The following is a 21,178-nucleotide window of genomic DNA, read 5'->3' as shown; positions in this document are numbered from 1 at the left end:
TAGTCCTGCAAGTGGCTCCTTTACCATAATGGTGGAAAGATGTTGACTCCTTGCATGAAGGCATGAGTTCGAACTCTGTCAATAGCTAATCTAACAAAATCTATCATTTGACAATAATAAAAAAAGAGCAATACAGTCCGAGGTAGAAACAATGAGGTCACTACAAGCACTTCATTTGCGATTTAGGGGAAAGAATCTAATCCCCTTTTGAGAGAGTCTCTCAATTTCGATTACATTTTAAGTTTTTCCCTAAATAGTTGGACGAGGCCATCTCCTTTGGCAATGACATCTTATCTATTTTTGGTCATCACTTAAGAAATATAAGAATATCTTAAAGAACGCATTTTTGGGGCACGTAGCACCCGTGATGTAAAAATGTCTCTCGCATGCTCGTGAGCGCGTGCAGAGAGGCTAGTTGAAATATAAGTCGGATGAGTCACCTCATTTTTATTGCTATACCAAATTTACCCCACAAGTATGTAATCTCTTAATTTCAAGATTATATTTTTATTGAAAGATTTAAAAATAAAATAAAATGTATCATAGGATTAATTGTCGAAATTATGTCTCCACTTGTAACAAGTTTTGGGCTGCTTCGTGGAACTGAAAGCAAGAACTTCCAAGGGTCTCATTGTCTGCATATATAGCAAGGATTGATATTCCAAAAGAAAACCCATTGACTCGTACCATGTGCAACAACGGTAGCTGAGAGTCTGAGACAGCCCCCGCCGACTGCTGCAACCACCGGCCACATCGAGAGGCTCTGTTGTGAAAATTTAAAAGCATAAAGAAATTAAAGCGATAGAGGCTCTGTTGTGCAAGAAACTGTGGATCCCATATAACTCATATCATCAGAGGGGATAAAGCAATAATGGTGGAGCAAAACCACCACATCGGTGAGAGTGAAAGTGAAAGCTACGAGCTTGATTTATGTACACTATACGAGGTTTGCGTTAAACCACACGTCAACCGAATATCCAATGGACTTTCATTTGATATGAGCGTCCATAATCTCTCAAAACATATTAGTTTGCCTCATATTTGTCAATTTTTAAGTCAAATACAGATTTGTTTTCATTTATCAAAGTGAAGAAAACTAACGGCAATAAAATGCTATAAGAGCATTGCTAAGGTGAAGTTTAATAATCATTTTATTTTCATTTTTCACCTTTTAAAAAACAAGAGAAATAACAAATTCGTTTGGCAAGTATTTAAAAAAAATGAAAACAAAACTGCAAAATATTTGATCCAACATGTTAGGCCTCATTTACCTCATATAGTGATGGGTCTTAAACCCAAAAGACCCACTTGACCACTCAGAGAAAGAGAAGCAAACAGAAAGCAGCGGAATCAAACCCTCCGGGGAACAAGTTGGTGAGAAGAGAGGGTAATATATGAATTGAATCCTCAAATTTAATTTTCTGTCTTCCAATGTTGATATTTTACTTTTTATTTCTATTTTTTTAGTTAATTTGGCAAGCAACAATTATTTACTCTGAAATTGGAATTGTTAGGGTTCTTCACGAAACAAGTCGAAGAAAATTAAGGTCTAATTTTGTAAGTATGAATGCCTCATTTGAAGAGAGATGTCAGTGAGAATTGTCTCCCTTTTACATACAAAAATATTATTTATTGGAATTGGTTATGATCTTGTGGGTGCTCTTACTGTTCTGTTGACTCTCATCTAAAAAAATATGAGATGGAGTAAGGTTTAAGATTTACAAGTCGTTTTTTATCTGCTTCTAGAATGACAAATTGCCTATAGTTTACAAACTCATTGTTTTAGTGTTTGGCATAGGAGAAATCTCAAAACAACATAAAGAAAAATCAAATGGCCTCTCTCACTGTGTTTTAATCATATAAATAATTTGATACGTGGCCAAACGATAGTCTTTGTGTAGTATTTGGTGTTCTTGGTTTTTGTCTTAAGCTTGCAAGTTCTCTCTCTCTCTCTCTCTCTCATGCATTAGAATATTGCCGACTATATTTTTATGCCTAAAGTTTATAGGGATCTCCACTTTTAAGCTGTGAGACTAAAGGCATTGTAAATCCATTTTTCTAGATTCCAAACGAAGATATAAGATCTTTTATGATCTAACAAGTATGCATTATGTTTATTATTTTAGTTGAGCTCGTACCTAACACTACTGGAAGTTTCGTCTTACCGACCAAATTAAGTACTACAACAATACAACAATAATAAAATCTTATCTTACTAAAGGGGTCAGTTATATGAATACTAAAGTATCACTGCGCTCAGTTTTGCTACCAAGTCTTCCGATGCTAAAATTTTAAAATACACATTAGCTAACACAGTTATAAATATCAATATATAATGGTATACTCATGCGAATTAACCAAAGTTTTACACCAATCCATCTATCCATCTTCAAAACATATACAAAATAATATACAGTCCTCTGCTCTCAAATCCTAAAGCTGTCTAAGACTGAAATTGTTCTTTGCAGAGAAGTATATACCTATACTAAAAGTAAATTCTTCTTTCTTTACACTACCATATGCATTCATTAATTTTCCTTGTTCCCCAAGTAATTTATAGGGCATAGAAAGAAATACTGAGAAGAAGATCACATAAAGCAGCAATGACATTGGCATCCCCCTTGCAATCAGTCATGCTTCTTCAAGGCCTTCTCAAATTATTTGCGTCATGATCACGCCACAAAGTCCGGTAACAATTGGGCTACGAACCTCTTTCGGTTCTGAATGTCGATGTTTTCGAATGCAGCAGCAGATGAGTGAGGAGCTGAAGTGTTTATGGCGCCAAATTGATCATTTGTTTCACCAATATCTACTCTTCTCCCCAGCTGAATGTTTTGGTTTGGGAGAAAAGTTTGATGGTGGTGAGCTCCGGATAAGGAGAGGTTTTCACAGTGAGGAAGACCTAGAGTGAGAGAGACACCATTGCCTGAGAACCTTGGTGTGAATTGGTCTGCATCAAACCTGCCAATTTCGCCAATCGGGTATTGCCCAAAATTTCCGATGAAATTAGTCTGCCCTCCCATGAAAGAGTAGCCATCTCTCCCCTGCCTCTCGTTCCCGAATTTCATAGAAACTTGCTCATTGCTCACCTCTTGGGACTCCATATTCATACATGGGACAGCACTGTTTGAGGAGTGCATAATTTCGGTGCTCCTAGGCTTCTTCGGACTGCCTTGTGTAATCCCATCGAGTTCTGATGACCCAATGAGAGTGAATCCGGACTGGTTCCGGACCATGTTTGTGGGAGATGTCGAGGGTGTGGAAATCGACCTTGAAGGATGAGTAGCAACATTGTGATTCACCGAATTCTCTTGTTTGGAGTTGAAAGTGCTTGTTGTTTGGTTCTCAGTGTCTTGTGGAGCTGTGGACTTTGATGCAGAGTCTTCATTGCTCTTGCTCATTTTCTCAGATGATCCATTCTTCTCTTGCTCCTTCGCTTCCTCCAAGTACATCTCCTCCACCATTGGCTTCCACAGCCGGACACGAGCGTTTATAAACCAATTGGAAACCTGCATAATCAGTACTCAAACTCATCAGCATGCTGATTCCCACAACTAATTATCAAGAAAGAAACAAAAATCACGCGAACAAAAAATGTGGATGGATTTGAGTACCTGACTCCTAGTGAGTCCAGTTTGTTTTGCAAGCATGTGCTTATCTGAATCCTTCGGATATCTGAAACCAAAATTTCCAATCCTTCTTAGTACATTATGGTAAAAACTAGCGAAAAAAAATCATCTTAGTATACAACTGCATCTTGCCAAGACTACATAATACAAAAAGCACAAACCCTTATGTTGAATCGGAGTTGTGACGATAATTATGAGAGTACTTACGGGTGGAGGAAGTGTTCGAAGAGCCAAGCGCGAAGAACAGAAACAGATCTTTCTGGCAATCCTCTTTGTGGTCTCCAAGCATTGTGCTGGACCATTCCCAACTGTTGGAGAGCCCTTTGCTGCCTCAGCTGATGGTCAACATATTTGAGCCTTGAGCCTTCAATCTTACCTCCAACGCTATCTTCTTCTCCCAAGCTCTTGTTGGCGGATCGAATTTGGTTCGTTATGGCGTCCTTCAGGCACCTGAATTGCTTTGAGATTGTTTGCAGTGCCAGAGCAGTGTATGTTCTTGCTGAGCCAATTCCAGCTGCTTGCTCAAATGATGAAATCACCATTTGCATCTGCCGGTGGTATTGCCTGTATCTTTGGTCCACCTTCAACCAACAAAATAATACAACACACAAAATTATTCAAAATTGAAATTGCAAAATATCATGTCACAATTCAATCACTCAATCTCCAATATGAAAACAAAAAATTTCAATAGTAAGAAAGAGCTTAGGTCTTGTCAAAATGTTGTTACTGAAACACTTTCAGAAACTTTATTAAAGGTCGTACCCAGCACAAGGCTTCCGCTTTACGCAGGGTCTGGGAGAGGTGAATGTCGGCTAACCTTACCCCCACTTTATTATGATACATATATAACATATTAAAGGTCTGCCAAGAAAAGTTATACTAAAACTCAAAACTCATGTGTCCAATTCATATGAGAAATCAAAACTCATGTCGCAATACTGAAAGAGGTTTCGAGTTCGAATTCAAGAATTGCATATTTATGAAAGGAAAAGAAACAGAAATATTATTCAAATATCACTAAAATAAATGATCGTCTTAACAAATTAACAAAGCATCAGCACATACCTCATCAAGCATGTTGATTAGCTTCCCCTTCTTCATCTGAATTTCCTGCCTCTCAGCAGTGCTCAACTCAGCCGCACGCTTTCCACTCCCTTCACGGCCTACTGAACCGTCTCTGGCCTCCGCCATCGAGGACTCAGCTGCCGCTTTACTCTGCTGCCCATTACCCTTCTTTGGCAGCTCAGTCCTCATCCCATTCCCGACGTTCACAAACTCATCGAGCAGCTCCTGCGCCGCCTTCAAGTACTTTGAGCTCAGCAGCACGCTCTGCATACCCGAAACCCCATTCGTCACACCGGAAGCCGACGAATTCGACCCACTCGAAACCCGAATATCTTCCCCGGACGGGACCTCCCTCTCGGCGGAGGTCTCCTGGAACGACCCAAAACCCGGTTGCTGCGAGGAGAGACTCAAAGACAGGCCCTGCTGAGAGCGTGGGGTGTCACGCGTGGATGCGGCCGGGTCAATTGAGTTCCAAAGCGCGTACTGAGTCTGAATTCTCGGCATGAAGGCATGCAGGGCGGAGATGTCATGGTGGGGGTGGTGCATGGATAGGGAGCTGTTACCGTTGGGGTCTTGCGTCAGCGGGATACCGAGGAATTGTTGGTGGTGGGAGGGAGGCGCGTGGGAGAGAGTGGAGGGATGATGAGTGAGGGAATTGGGGGCTGAGTTGAGAAAAACAAGGTTGGTGGCGGCGGATGGGGGTTGAGGCTGTTGTTGCTGCTGCTGTGGTGGAGGTGGAGTGTCGGAGTATTGGACGTAACCGGGATTCATGAGAACAAGGGTTTGCAAGGCGCCATCGGAGGAGGCTTGGATTTCCGATGAGTTGCCACCGTGGTGATGAAAGTAGGCCGCCATGTTTTGGCCGATAAAAGAGCAGTTGCGTCTGGTATTATAGACGAAGTGACTTAGGTCTTTACTTCAGAGCTGATGAAAGGAGACTACGTTAGTATAATACAAAAGGGTTTTTCACAATTCACATCATCATATCATATACGCATACACATCCGACTACCAACTCCCTCCATACAAACAACAGACACACACACACTTGAACACGTCTCTCTCGTCTTTCTCTCTCTCTCAAAAAAGTCCCTATCATGCATATAAATATATGTTTACAATCATGTACATGATTGTTGGAGGAGTGAGAAATGATTTGTAGCTTCTGAATCGGGCTTCAGAAAGACGATCAAAGATAAATCAAAGAGAAACGATCGGAAATCAGGCATAAAACTGATCAGAATTAAGAGACGCTAACACAAAAGTGTGGATTTGAAGATTTAGTTTCTGGATTTTTTTTTTTTTTTGGCTGATCATGTCGAAGCAGCTGAGTTTTTTACTGCTTAGAGAGAGAAATTAGGTAAAAGAAAGGGAGAGAGTATGGAAACTATGTTAGCTTTATATATATATATAGACAGAGAGAGAGAGAGAGTGAGAGAGGTACAGTGATTGAGGGAGAGAGTGGGTGAAAGGAATTGGTTATATTAGTATTTAGTTAATAATCAAATTTTAGGTACTTGTTTGATTGTGTGATGGAAATCTGCTGATGAGATATGTACACGTGATTCATGATATGATCATCTTTCTCTGCACTGCAAAGGAAACAAGAATTTCACCAACAGTGACACCAAAATCCATGAAATTTTGGGGGAGAGTGAGATACTGAGTGTTGAGAGAGAGATGACTAAACAGTTATAGCTAAAATACATGATAAGCTATGGCAGCTACAAACATTAATAATTCTATATATACATGAAAAGAACGAAGCACCAATTGAGAGAAGACACACACACCTGTCTATATTTCTATTGAGATTTTATCAGTCTTCCTTCTTTCCTCCTTACACATATACTAATATAGAAGAGGTAGGAGAAAGAAAAGGAAAGGAAGGGAAAGGACCTTCTGTCAGACTCAAAATCTCTGCAACTTCCCCCACTAAAAAGGAAAAAAACAGAGAGAAAAGAGAGAGATGGGGTTAAAAAGGTGTTTGAGGGGAAAAAGATACCCAACTTTATTCACCTCAGTATCCACACATTCATGCACCCCCCCCCCCCCCCTCTCCTTTTAATTTTTTTTTTTTTCAGCCAAAAAATAAACTTTTTCAATCTAAAAAAATAAAGAAAAAAAAGAAAATTGTAAGTAACCTAATTGTTAAAAAAAATTCTTCATCCACGTTGTTATACTGCTTTTTGAAAGAAGTACCTGCTAACAAATTAGAAACAGGATTGCGCTTCCGATTTGACCCTCCCTTTCCAAATCATTTGATGCAAAGCTGGGAACCCTCCCTTTGCCTAATTTTTGGGAGAGATGGATGGAAAGAGCTAGATCTGAGTTCTAACAAAAATTATGCAAGACTAACACTACCATAACATAGTGAAATTTTATTTCAAGGAATGGCAGAAGAAACAGACATCTGAAAAACGAGGAAATGTCTCCTTCCACGCCAAAGCTTAATATAAAAAATAATAATAATAACAAAGCAAGGAAGATGATGAAGAAGGTGTGTGGAGGGTCCAATCCATCAATTCAAAATTAAATATCTGCTTGTCTTTTTCATATCTGTTGTTTGTAATATACAATTTTTATATCTTTTTTATTTTGTGATAATTTTTTGTGGTTGGATTCCAGAGTTTGAAGATAAAACAATTAAATTGCTAAGAAACACAGGACCAACCACCATAACAACAACTTTAATGTTTGTGAGAAGTTAATATGTGTTTGTCTCTGTTATTTACCCCACATGTATGTATGGGAGCATTTTGTAAATACACATTACCCTACACAAGCATATATACATGAGTTGTAGGGAAAATTTCAACACTATAATACAATTTAGTTATTTATCTAATCATAACAATAATGAGCCTTGACTAATTAGCTTAGTGAATAGTGTAATTTGATAATAGTGTAAATTATCCAACTTGCTAACGCATAGCGTGCGCGTGCGCACACACATATTGATCAGAAATTGAAATTGTATGAGGAGTTTAATTTTTTCTCAAAAGGTGATTAAGTATATTTTCTGTTTACCATTTTATCTTCGTTTTTATTTTTTCTAAACTTATTTTTTAGATGTTTTGCCTGTTAAAAATTAAGAAAGTGGTCTTAATCATGTTTCGTATCTCAATTGCTAAAATGATTAGTTTTTAGTATGTTGTCGATATCTAAACGCTATGTTGTGAACGTTTGATTGCTACGTCCTCAATTTATTCGTTTTATCAAATTTTTTTTTATCAGTTTAGCAATTAGGATTTGAATTCTAATAAATTTAACAAAAAAAATCTCATAATAATTAGACTAAATTATATAGTGGTAATGATCAATTGGTGGTTTAGCGAAAAATATTTGAATATCGGCATACCTTCAAGTTTCCCTGGAAATAAAAGAAGTTGACCATACAAACCCTAACAACACTTAGGGTTGCCAAAAATAAAAAATTACGTACCCTTTCACTAAGAAAGGCAGTACAACCTGAAAGGGGTTGAAAGCAACTCCTTAATTAATTACTCTCATCTGCGCAAAATGCTCTAGTTCTGAATTCCACAACATTTCCACGAAGTTTTACTTCCGACAGCATGTGTAAACAGCGATGGTCGCAGTAGTATGAACAGTGACAAAAACTTTAAAGCTCCTGACTAGCATTGCTGATGTTAAAAGGGCATCACGCATTTTTTTTTAAAACGGCATTCGTGTTCACAATCAGGTAAACACTGTGATGTAGGCGCCTATAAATTAATAAAAATATTATATATAATTATATATAGGTCTCTCTGGAGTGATGAGAGTAACAGTCTTTTCTTCTAATCAACAGTCATCTCCCCAAAAATCAATATCAATTATAAGAGAGTTATTTTTCCCCACTTCCTATGATTGCATCATGAAAATTTTGATAGGAACTTTGAAAAACTGCAGGAGGACGCCACGCAGTTTTACTATTTTCCATCTCTGTTGAAACAAATGGCTCCTACTTAAAAAGTGTGTTTAGCTATCATCTTCATTTGAACGACGTAACTAATTGGTTAGGTCCTTTCTATGTGACAATAACAAGGGTACTACTCTTTGGAAAAGGGTCAGTCAGACTCATTCAACCGCTGCAGACAAAAACAGTGTATCCATATGATTGAATTGAAAGACGCTGTACCTTTATGCAACACTGCATAAAGCCTCACTTAATCTTTTACTGCAAAATTTAATTTGTTATTTAACCTCGTAATACTTAACTAGTGTTTTCCCTTGTGTGTGTGTCACGCGTCTCCACGTTATTGTTTTTCTTCTTATTTTGAAAAGATTTTTTAGAATTAAATAATCCTATTTTTATTAATTTCAATCATATGGCATTTAAAACATCTTCAAATGAGATATCAAAAATCTTACGTGAACTATTTTGACAAAAAAATGGTGTTTTTTTTTTTGTTTCAAAGGAGATACCAAAATTTCAAAGGGATCAACATTCTTTACGTTGCTGTCAAATTTAAAGGCAACATAAAAAAAAACTGTTTTATTTTAATGTGGGGCCCATATATATATATATATATATATATTTGTTCTTCACTTATTGATTGTTTTATTATCAAATTATGGGCCCACTTGATTTTATAGATAACCAAAAACCATTTTAATTTGATATTTCGGTTGAAATATGAGACTTTACAAAATGTTATGTTGCCACATTAGCCTTGATAAATTTATCAATAACAATGGAATTTTCATTTGTGTCCCATAAGCAATTTTGATACATTAACAAGGGATTGTAAATGTAATTAATTCTATACTAGATTTGTCCCCATTAACCTCAAGAGAAATGTTAAGGAGACTCTCACAGTTTAACGTTAATTATCGTGTTAAAATTATAAAACATTGTGCTAAAAACATCAGGTGGCAGAGAGTCAATATAATGTCTCACTTTTGAGACACTCTCCTTAGATTTCTCTAACCTCAAACTAGAACTATTAATTGCAAATACCAACTACATATCCTCCACCTAACCTGCTTTTGATCCAATCTTAACTAGTTCATAAGTTTTATGGTTTTCATTTTATGCATGTAATCGTCCATGAGAGTTTATACATGAGTTTTTTTTTAATAAAAAATTTCAAAATTAGTTGTTAATGTTAATTTAAGGGAAAATTTACCTATATTACACGAACATAACTTGTTTTAATAGTTGACCATCACCTGACTTTTTTATGCATGTGTGTTCGAGGGTGCCGCTGGTTCGCGTGAAAGGTGCTTATTTAGGCAAAGGGAAAATTGGAGTACCGGTCCCTAAATTTTAGATCAATTGGAGTTTTGGTCTTTAAATTAAAAATTTGTAAGTATTGGTCTCCAACTGTTATAATGTGAAGTAATGGTCTTTTTGGCTAACTCCGTTAGAACTTCCATTCAAAATAAAGGATTTAAAAAGGAAAAACTAATGAAAATTAAAAGGAAGGTTGCCAAAAAAATCATTGCTCCACATTATAACAATTTCAAAGGCCAATACTGATTTTCACCGTAAACACAATATATCAACAAAAATATCAGAACACATACAATGGAAAAGCTGTTATTAATCATCATCGGACGTGCAAGTTTCTGGATCACTATCATTATTAAGTTATTGTTGATTTATTAATCTTAACTTTTAACACCCTGTACCAAATGTCCCCTAAATGGCATTAGTAGTTAGTTTGAAACTCACGAGTGGCAAATATCACATCGCAAAAGCATACCCTAAATCCGAAACTTCCCTGCCACCAGACTGTACACTGTCCCTCTCTCTCTAAATATATCTTAGAAATATTATTATAAATAACCTAAGTGGGTACCCTTCTGTGGTCTATCCATTTCAATATAGTTATTACGAGACTGCTGCTTGTTGCTGCTTGTCTCTTCCTTGAAGTGTTCGAAATTTCTTTTCATAAGAAAATGACTACAGACGAGGAAAACATCGAAAAAGCTTTGGATTTCATACTTAAACAATTCATGTATCTGTCAGAAAAGAGGCAAGAAAAAGATTTGGAAAGGTGAAAGTCGATAGGTGGAAAATACAAGCACAAAGCACATGCATAAACTAAGAGTTTCAATCACCAATACAAATTTCATGTGCATCATCATCAATCCATCATCATTAATCAAAATTATTAGTAGGATCGGTATTTCTCTCAATATATAATATTCATTTGTTAATTGTATTGGAGAACTGTAGGATCTATATTTAGAATACACTATTCAGAGACTTAAACAGAAAGCGGGTAACAAATCTAAGATTATTGTTATATTAAGTCTTAAAACTTTAGGATTATAAACTGAGAATTAACTTAATAGCTAAATACATAAAACTATTGTTGTATATTACAAAAATGTAAATGGCAGTCCCTTTTGTTTCTTTTCATGGTTCAAATGAGTTAAGGTCGGAGAGGATAATATTTATTTACATTGGAGGTATACTGCATAAATATTTGAGGTTGAAGCTAGCAGCTAGATACATGTTGGATCCATTTCTAAATAACTCAAAGTATTATTATTTTGTTAATAACCAAGTAGTACACAATGAATTTTTATAATTCAAGTGATTAACGTTGTATCCGAGATCCTGAGTTCAAGTTCTCATTCCCAATATGGCTCTTTTGATTTAGAAAAAAAGGATAGCCAATACTATACAACGACACTATAGCAATCTATCCGATAGCGTGGACATATGTAGGCAGCTGGGGACGAATGAGGGAGACGAAAAAGAGTGTTTTCATTGGGGGACCAGACGTAAGTTGCCGAGAAATTTTTCATTGTAATCGGAACACGGATGGTACATTACGTATTTTTATATAAGTGGTAGAAAATTTTAATAAATAAGTAATTAACTTTTTAACACATATATTCTACTATTTGTATAGTAACACATGATGTACAATCTCGTGTTCTGATCATACTGAAAAATCTCTCGTAAGTTGCCTACAACTACAAAAGGAGTCGGCTGCTTCAGCGGTCTGTACCGGTACATATATATGATTCTCTTCTCTAGTACACCAGTCCAAAGACGCAACAATTATTGGTTTTTTTCCTTCAAAGGTAAAGATGTCCCTTGACCGCAAAAGAAGAGTAAGTCTCATATATATAATCAGACATAATTCATATCGAACAGAATAGTCCTCACACACCTAACATTATCCACATCGTCTGCAGAAAATATTCCCCATATACGCATGTAAATTTAACATATGATATAGGATCTATATATTTTTTGTCTAATTAAGACATTTGACGTTTTAAAGCTGGTGTTAGAATTTTTTGTCCCACATCGGCCAGAAGGCTTGAGAACAAGCTATTTATATAGAATTACCCCACTCTAACTAATACCGAGGCTTTTTGTATTAAAACCCCATACCTGACGGATTGAGCAGGTGGCCAAGTAACATGTGAGCCCCGGCTTGGCTCCACGTGGTTGCCGATGTGTGGAACTCTACGTGTGACCCATAAAATGGGGTCTTACATGCGGGGGAGTGTTAGAATTCATTTGTCCCACATCGGCCAGAAGGCTTAAGAACAAGCCATTTATATAGAATTACCCCACTCTAACTAATACCGAGGCCTTTTATATTAAAACCCCACACCTGACGGATTGAGCAGATGGCCAAGTGGGGACAGTATCGGTATTGTTGGAGTTCATGTTCAAGATAGTATTGTTGGGCCAAGTGGGGACAGTATCGGTATTGTTGGAGTTCATGTTCAAGATAGTATTGTTGTAGCTACATTCTGTCTTGGACCGTCCCTTCTCCAATATCACTTGTATCAACAAGAAAATAAATTTTATTTTCTTGATGATTGTTTTTGGCTGTTGCCTTATTTAAAATAATAATAATAATAATAATCCGTCACAGTAGAGAGAATTAGATCGTGGGCCTTTACTCATCCTAGTTCATTATCTCATCCTTCCTCGCCACTTAGACTAATTACCTCAAAGGATATTGAAAATGCAATTCAAAATTATAACGTTCTTGTCAAATTCACTGATCCACAATAATGATTTCCATCATTGTGTTTTATTTTATCAACTATTTACTTTGATCAACAACAAAAGTTCTCCAATTTGCTTTTCACCTTTCATTATTTCAAGATAAAGAGTTGGATTGACAATTCGAGGCATCTTTGCACCTCATTGAAGAAATTTATCCTACTTTTCTGATATGCTACATTTTCCAAACTGGGATTTATCTTCTCGATCTATTGAATTCCACAGAACATTGCGGGCCGGAATAGACAGATAAGTTTTGATCGCCAAATCAACCACAAACAAATGCCTCCAAGTCAAAGGATGAAGCCATGGCAGGCAACCGGGGCTGCATGCTTCTGACGCAGTGACAGTCCAGATATGTAGCCAATTAAATTCGAAATAGCACTTAAAAAATAAAATAGCTAATCAATAATTTTATTTTAAATTTTCACTTTTTTTAACAATAAAACAAACAAAAAAATATTAAATTAAATAAGTCTTTGACTTATTCCTACAGACACAAACGTCTTTTCGTATCTCTCTTTGAGTCATTATTTTCTTTCACTAATAAACTCTAATTGTAATTTTATGGCTGTTAAAAAAACTAAATAAGTGAGACCATTCAATTAGTTGGAATGAGATGATGACTCTAAAAACATATATGTTTGAATTTTGATTGTTAAAAATCGCAATAAGTTTCAATTTTGATTGTTAAATTTTGCATGAATACATTCTTTAAAGAATATTTCCGTGCACGACAATCTTAAGGGAATGACCTTTTATAAAATTCGCACGAAACCCCTAAAATAGCATAACTGCCCTAACCTGAACAAGATCAATTAGATGAAAAATGTGTTAACAGTTTCAAGTGTAAACCACATTTACATTTTACCTTTCCTTTCTTATTTCTGAGAGACATTAGATTTCAAAACACTGGTTATGTCATTTAGACGTGCAATTTCCGTCCATACCCCAATACTCTCTTCTAAACAAGATAAAGCAAACACCGTCAATGCATGTGCTGAACGAGTACAAATATGTGGCCTAAATTGACACTCACTCCTACTAACCCTTCACTAGACAAACTTATTCTCGATGACATATTCTAACAATGATTCCTTGTTCATCTCACCCAAGTAGATGATATTATGCATTTGTGTTACAACCTTTCAGCCTATAAATTTGTGAAGAATGTTGGTTTCAAATAACTTTCACCAATACGACAGTGCGAGCTACCGTTTCATCCCAAACAATTTTCACCAATGAAGTCGACAAAAACAAGAAAGAAAATTACAAGTGCGACAGGTGGAGAGAGTGGCACGTCAAAGGTCAAACACACCACTTAATTGCAAAAGAATTAGGCACCGATGCGGGTCCCGCACACCCCCCAAACGCGTGCACCACACGCTACACATCCACCGCGTAAAAGTAGATAATCGCGGGGAGTCTTTTTCAAAAAATAAAAAAGAAATTCGGTTGAGGATTAGGGTTAGGGTTTTGGACTTTTGGGCCCTCTGGGCTTTGGCCTAATGCGGTTGGCCCCACAGGAACTGTACACGCGTCAACCGAACAGCACGCCTACCCTAGTCTCCCAGTCTCCCTCCCCTCCTCCTACTAGCCTTTTTGGCGCGCTTTAAAGAAAGATTCGCGCCGGCGGGTCCCGCAGAGCAAGAAAAACCTCCACTGCTATAATTTTCGGAGAGGGGGCGTGTAATTCCACGAAATGGTGGGGCCCAGGTGTATGATAAGTCAAGAAAGTGGCCAATGGCAGGAGAGCTGGGTCACTCCGCAACTGCCTTTTTCTTTAAATTTATTTTGCAGATATATCTCCCCGCTTGTCCTTGTCGGCTGGAATGATTGAACACGTGTCAAGCTGTGACTACACGTGACCATCTCCCCAGGCCCCTCTTTCATGCCTTGTTAAAATGACGGTTTTACCCTCAACTCCGAAAAATTTTGCGTGCACTAGAAACTCCGTCATCATGTTATAATATGAGCGTATGACATAGGAAGCATACGAGTTAGAATTTTGACTACGCAATTTTTGAGTCTAGCCTCTTCTATACCGGACGTTTCAGCAACTGTGTGGCGCACAGACTAACAAAGTTGGCTTTCCTTTTCTTAATACAGTTCTTTTTTTTTTTATGTGAGGAACCTCTGAACCTTATCCACGATGTTCTCCTAAACAACTGTAGTACTTAATCAATGAAATCACAATCGTTTCTTTTATCAAACAAAAACTTCATATGACAATATTACAAATAGGGTAGTGCTATTTCTACATTCATTTTTATTTTCATACATTCTTTTAACTTTTATTAATTAAATTTTTTTATTCATTCAATCTGACAGTCTCAAATTAAGAGTAATGTTTAAGAACCATGTTCCTAGTTTGCACCTTTTCACGTCCGTCCGTCCGTCCGTCAGCCGTCAGCGGGTCACGTTCGAAATTGTTGAGGAAGTGCGTGCGTATAGAATTCTAGGGATATGAAGATTGAACTCGAAGAGACTGGTGTACGGACACCGGAGGGACCTTTACATATGGGTGATTATTCGGGTGCGGGTGGGGGTAGGTTGCGTGTAGGGTTGGGGTTGGATTCGAGTAACGTCGCGCGGGACGCAAATTAAAAAGATTAAAATTTTAAATTAAATTATGTATATAATAAAAAATAAACACGTTAATTAATATTTAAATAATAATCTAATCATCAACGTTTGTATTATTTAATTTACAAAATTCAGTTTTCCTAACATTACTTCTAAAAATAATGACAAAACAAATAACATACAGTGAAATGATATCAATCATCACTGAATTTTAAATGATCACTCATGCTTCCGTCTCTGCTCACTCCTATGGCGACTGTGAACAAGGGGAAGTTCAAGTCATGGAGAAATTTTTAGTTGTGATGGAAATACGAGTGGTACACCATGTGTTTTTATGTAAGTGGTGGGAAATTTTATTTTTTAAATTATTAACTTTTTAACACATATATCCCACCATTTATATAGCGACACGTGATTTACTATCATGTGTGAATGTCACACTAAAAAATCTCTCAAAATCATTGCACGACGCTCACATATATAATATTAACCAATGAGTGGCTTTTGATAGTTTCTATGATTTAAACCAATGTTAATTTAGTTTTGGGCTTTGGGTTTTCCTATTTTTCATTTTAGTATTGACTTGCAAAAAATGTTGTTGAATTTTTTTGACCGAGAATCTTATGGTGTGTTTACAAACCTGTAATCAGAATTAAAATGCAAAAAATGGATTCTAATTACTGGAGATACCTTCGTTTATTAAACCCGAAAGAAAAGAAAAGTGTGACCCGCACAAAATAAGGAATTCAGTTCTTGGTTTTGAAGGAATTAGCCTCCTTTAGTGGAGGAGGTATTCCAATTCCGAGGGTATAGAGGAATTGTAATTCATTTTTCTTACCCATTATGTTCTTAGATATTTACTATAATTTCACTTTTGTCGCCCACCACTATCCACTGCCTAGCAAAGGATCTATTTTGCTCAGTTATTTTTCTTGTTTCTTTAATAAACACTAGGAACCGGCACACATGCTATACGCATGCAACTCAATTTTCTTTTTATTGTGGTATGAGTTATAATAAATGTGTAATGTATACGTCATTTTGAAAAGAAAAAAAATTATGTTCATTGTGGTATGAGTTACATGAACTTATGAAAACAAGTACTAACATTAGTGAAATAAAACCAAACTTATGAGTTAGGCAATACTTTCAGAATTTTATAATAATTTGTAAAGGTATTGTTAGATGAAACACTAAAATCATCATTAACTTCAGTACATCTCCCAAAAGTTGTATAATGTGGAACTCTACTTTGATGAAACCAAGCCCTGTAACAAGGTAAAAACAATCGAATGCAACAAAATAAGTAATTGAGGAGTGATAAATCATGATTAATATATTTATTTCAATGACACATTGAACGTATTGCAAGGGATTTTAAATGCTTAAAAATTTCTTCCTCCAACCTTGCATAAGATGTAGAACCTAAATAATGAGGCTCATACCTTTAGAACATTGGATGCGCATTCATGGTGGGAGGGCCTCCAGTCTAGGATTCGTGGGTCAAAGAGGCAGGGGGTGGTGAAAGAGGGGTCATGGGGGAAAACGCATAGGATGTGGGAGAAGTTGTTGGGTGGTGGGTCTGACGGAGGGCGATTAGGGTTAGAGGAGAGGAAAAACCCACATAATTTGCAGGTGGGTTAGAGGTAGGCAGGGTGGGAGAAGGGGATGTGAGCCAAATTTTTAATTTAATTTTGAATTTTTAAATAAAATATGTTACTATTACCTGGTTGTGAGGTTTTTTTTTTAATTTTTTAAAGTAAAATTTGTAGTTTTGAAATTACTAAATTGCCCATATTTTTTTATTTCTGTTTAATTTTAATTAGATGATTAGAGTAGTAATTTCATAGAGATTTGGTTGACAACCAGAGTTCTATTAATATAGTAGATATATGAATTAAAAAGATAACAAATAATAAATGTTTGAGAAATTTTATTTAAACCCACGTAACCTATTTCTACACCCAACTTACTTTTACACCTATTTGATTTTTAACTAAACTATTAATATCTCTTTAAACTCTAATTTACTACCTAATATACCCCCATAAACCCAATTCAATATGTGGATTTATTTTTACACCCATAACTGTTGGTCACTCCTGGTGCTTCATTTTTCAAGGTTAGCCTTCAGATTATCATTACTATTTCTGCACCTAGTATAGCTTGGATTCATAACTGTTGGCCTCTCCCGAGTTGAGGACATCAATGCAAACTAGTGTACTGCCTATTGGATCCATAACTGTTGGTCTCTCCTAGTGCTTAATAGTAATTATGTAATAGGGTAAAATAGATAATTAACATTTAAAATTTAAGTTGAGTGAAAAGATGTTATATGAGTTTAAATAAAATTTCCCTAAATGTTTTTAGTGGATTAAGGAAGTTAGAAAAGTGGGAAAAAAAGCAACGTGGGGTTCAAATGTGAGAGAGAAAGAAGGATAGGGTGATATGACTGTGAGGTTAAAAAAATAAGAGCAAATATTTATTTGTGTGAAAATACTTTTATGCCCACAGTTTATTCTTTCTTAATATTTTTTTTCAGTTATGTATAAAAAGGTATACAAAGGTATAATAGTAAATTCATTGGTTTTTGGTTGACAAACAAAATTTTATTAATATGTAGTTTCAATATATACAAGTTCACAAAAATCACGGGCGGTCATGGCCACTGCTGGCTCCAATAGCAGTCCGGCCTTGTTTATCATCCATTTAGTTTTCAATATTTTTTCCCCCTCTTTTTGGAGAATTTTGAGAACTTTAATGAAAAACTCCTGGTACTGTTCACTTTAATGAAAAACCACATTTTAACACTAAAAAGTCAATCTTGGTACTATTCACTTTACCCTTTATTTTGTCCTTGTCGTTAAAACTCAAAGTTTTCAAACCATTTTCATTAGTTTTCCTAATTTTTTAGTGTGTTGGAAATACGGCATATGGTATTGCAAGTGCCATAATGCAATTGGTTGAATTTTTTTTCTTCAAGTTTTCAATCAATTATGTTATTATACTTAGTATATCGAATTCTGGTTCTGGCAGTGAAAAATCTCTCATGTGACTGAAGCTCCAATAATGGCCATCTAATATGACGTTAACCGAGTTTTGTTGCGGATGTCTCGTTAGTTTAGCAATAACTTAGTTTCATCATTTAAGTAATCCTTGGTTTAATCAGTACATTTTAATACACGAATGTTTAAATATAGAAAGCGTTTGTCTTTATCACATGTGTAAACTGTTTATGTATATTGGCGTTGGATTATCATGATGGTCAGGGTATTTCTCATCAACTCATTGCGTCCCGGGTTCAAACTATTCCCTTCTCCTTAATTCAAATTAGTGTAGAATATCACATTCTAATCTCACTCACTTTTGTAATTATTTATTATGATAATCAAACTACTTTAAAATCCTTAAATGGTAAACCCTGTTCCATCACTATTGCAAAAAGTTAATTTTAGAACCATACACTATTTGCATGCATAGTTGGATTGAAATATTGATGAATGAGTTTTTTTTTTTTTTTTCCTTTTAATTTTGGTAAGCATGAGGATTCCTTTCCCTAGAAATTTAGGTATATGAGATGTGTAAGGTAATTATTTTTCTTGTTCCTTTGGGTACAAAAGTTACAGATTACGTGTATTTATTTTTATTTATAAGTGGAAGGTCTTTAGATTTGATTTCTACGGATGGCAGTCTAATACCAAATTATAAAAGCAAGCCCAAAATTCTGCACTCCTTAGTGTGAATATATTGTTGTTTCAAAAAAAAAAAATTGCAATAACCAACCTTAATTGAAAAAAAAAATAATGGACCAATTTCATTTCTCAGTCATTTCATATGGATGTGAAGAGGATGGATCCGTACGTGTACTCTAGAAAAAGTATAAGTTCCAACTCACATTTTTCACCAAATCATAGAATGGGCGGCCCTTCGTACTGAAAGCTCAGAACTGATCCTCTCCACTTGGTATGAAATTGGCGAGAATCATTATGAATATAGTGAAATTAATCACCCAAAAGGAGAGTTTGACTCATAGGGACACCATATATATAAATCACAGTTCACATTTTCATCCTGGTCTAAATATGTAGGACTACCCCCATACGAAAAGTTCACACTTCATTCTTCAGTTTTAGAGTTCTTTTCCTATCTAAAGAGATGTAGAACAGGTGAAAGAACAAGTAGGATTATAAAACATTGGAACCTCGACTGCGCCGTAAATAGTTTATCACAAGACTGATGTGCGACTAATTTGCTCACAGGAATACATCTGACTTTTGATCAACTTCATATATATATATGGTAATCCATGTTGAAATGGGAAAGTTCATGCAACTGCAAGGACATTTTAAATAAACTGGAATTTTTTTAAAATGTCATGTGAATTTATGTACTTTTTTAATTTGTCATATGAACTAAAACATTAATCAATTTGTCATATCAAAATTTTGAAATTATTAATTTGTCATCCCACCGAATCATATGTCAATTTAAAAAAAAAAACTCCCTAAATAAAATCTTATTGAATTTTCAAATGGAAATTATTATTGACACTCTAAAAATCTCATTATTTGATATTTGTTTAATACCCTCATCATCGACCTTAAAATTTGAGCAACAATTAGCGTACTTTAAATTAATTTGGATGATAAACAAGTTAAAACTCGATTTTTAAACGCTTGAGTTTAAGCCCCCTTTTTTTAAAAGCAGAAGACAGCTTAAATAATCAGCCCTAAACGGGCACAAAGAGTTGAAGAGCTTGAGCGCTTTCGATCGGTCACTCACCAAAACAATTATGCAATCTATTCTCCCAAAACAATGTAATTAGCTTGGTTCGCGATTAGACTACTTTTGTTAGTTCCCCTAGGTTAAAACCTCGACCAAATTCCGACTAGTGGTAGTGGCAGTATAGTTCAAAATGATGCAACTGACCCCGCCGGAGCCCAGTTTTGTCTATGGCAGCATGCCAGTGAGGTGAGATTGGCCCTAACAAGATAGGTAGCATGCATGGACCACATATTGGCCAAGTGTTGCTAGTGCTCGGAGTCAGGCAGGCCACCACACATTAGAAAGAAAGAAAGAAATGGGTGTTGTTAAGTTTCCTCGTTTGCCTTCTCGATCACCAATTAATATATATGACGCAACAAAAGTCGCTGGACTAGTGTTCCTGGGGAAGCACCCTTTAAATCATGCCTTCAACTTTGAATAAATATCACCTCACATGTGAAATATTAGTAATAGTTAGCATTTCTTGTTTTCGTTGTTAGAAGGATAGTTATTCGTACATCAATTTTACCTCATGCACATCCTTGTTAATTTTTTATCATTGACATTTTCAATCCATTCGATCCGAACGGTGAAAATTGAGAAGGGTATGTGAATAGCACTACCCATGTTAAAACTTGATTCGAATCTTCAATAATATAAACAAAAAGATATTAAAAATTGTATCACATTTTACCAATTTGTATTCTAATTAGAGGTGCAACTTGGATTGGGTCAATCCAAATTCGTTCATGCCCAACTCGATTTCAAACCCAATCGAGCAGGTTAGAATGAAGTAAAAACCTGCCCAACCAAACCTGACCTCAACCAGATTATTTATTTGATATTTATTTTATAAATAATGTGTTACAAGAGTGAGTTTGATAAAATTGGACAAATCCGAACCCAATCCAAGTAAGCTTGAACCCAATTTAAACCCAAACCCGAATAAAACCGCATAAGTCCGAACCCAATTCCAACCCGAATTATAAATGTTGAATTAGGTTTGGTTGACCATCTAACCCGCCCAAGTTGCACCCTAATTCTAATAATTAGCACAAATCAAACTCATATACACATTTAGGTATATTAAGTAGTTTGACAAAACTTCACTTATATAATACCAACTCTCATTGCATTCTAA

At 35.8% G+C, this 21,178-nt stretch overlaps 1 protein-coding gene across 2 annotated transcripts; it reads right to left on the bottom strand.

The window, feature by feature from the left end:
* Window positions 1–2,308: 2,308 nt before the first annotated feature.
* Window positions 2,309–7,145, bottom strand: LOC126600810 (BEL1-like homeodomain protein 1). Of its 2 annotated transcripts, none has more exons than XM_050267466.1 (5): window positions 6,900–7,145; window positions 4,698–5,621; window positions 3,837–4,210; window positions 3,615–3,675; window positions 2,309–3,509 (listed from the first exon to the last, which is right to left on the bottom strand). In XM_050267466.1, exons 2-5 carry the CDS (start codon window positions 5,550–5,552, stop codon window positions 2,673–2,675), a joined length of 2,127 nt encoding a protein of 708 aa, XP_050123423.1. In that variant the 5' UTR covers window positions 5,553–5,621; window positions 6,900–7,145; the 3' UTR covers window positions 2,309–2,672. The 2 variants fall into 2 exon arrangements, with proteins under 2 accessions (XP_050123423.1, XP_050123424.1); XM_050267467.1 differs by lacking the exon at window positions 6,900–7,145 and adding an exon at window positions 6,491–6,632.
* Between the last annotated feature and the right edge of the window lie 14,033 nt (window positions 7,146–21,178).

The sequence above is a fragment of the Malus sylvestris genome, chromosome 14 (genome assembly GCF_916048215.2).
Source record: "Malus sylvestris chromosome 14, drMalSylv7.2, whole genome shotgun sequence".
NCBI lineage: Eukaryota > Viridiplantae > Streptophyta > Magnoliopsida > Rosales > Rosaceae > Malus > Malus sylvestris.
The sequence above is the reverse complement of the archived record's forward strand: the minus strand, read 5'-3'. Positions and strand labels throughout refer to the sequence as shown.

What these genes read in the sequence shown, in the direction of transcription:
- LOC126600810 (XM_050267466.1), bottom strand. Translation starts at nt 5,552, where the DNA reads ATGGCGGCCTACTTTCATCACCACGGTGGCAACTCATCGGAAATCCAA. An exon ending in TAATCAACATGCTTGATGAG is followed by an intron (nt 4,211 to 4,697) that starts GTATGTGCTGAT and finishes TGTTGGTTGAAG; the next exon opens with GTGGACCAAAGATACAGGCA. An exon ending in TTCGAACACTTCCTCCACCC is followed by an intron (nt 3,676 to 3,836) that starts GTAAGTACTCTC and finishes TTTTGGTTTCAG; the next exon opens with ATATCCGAAGGATTCAGATA.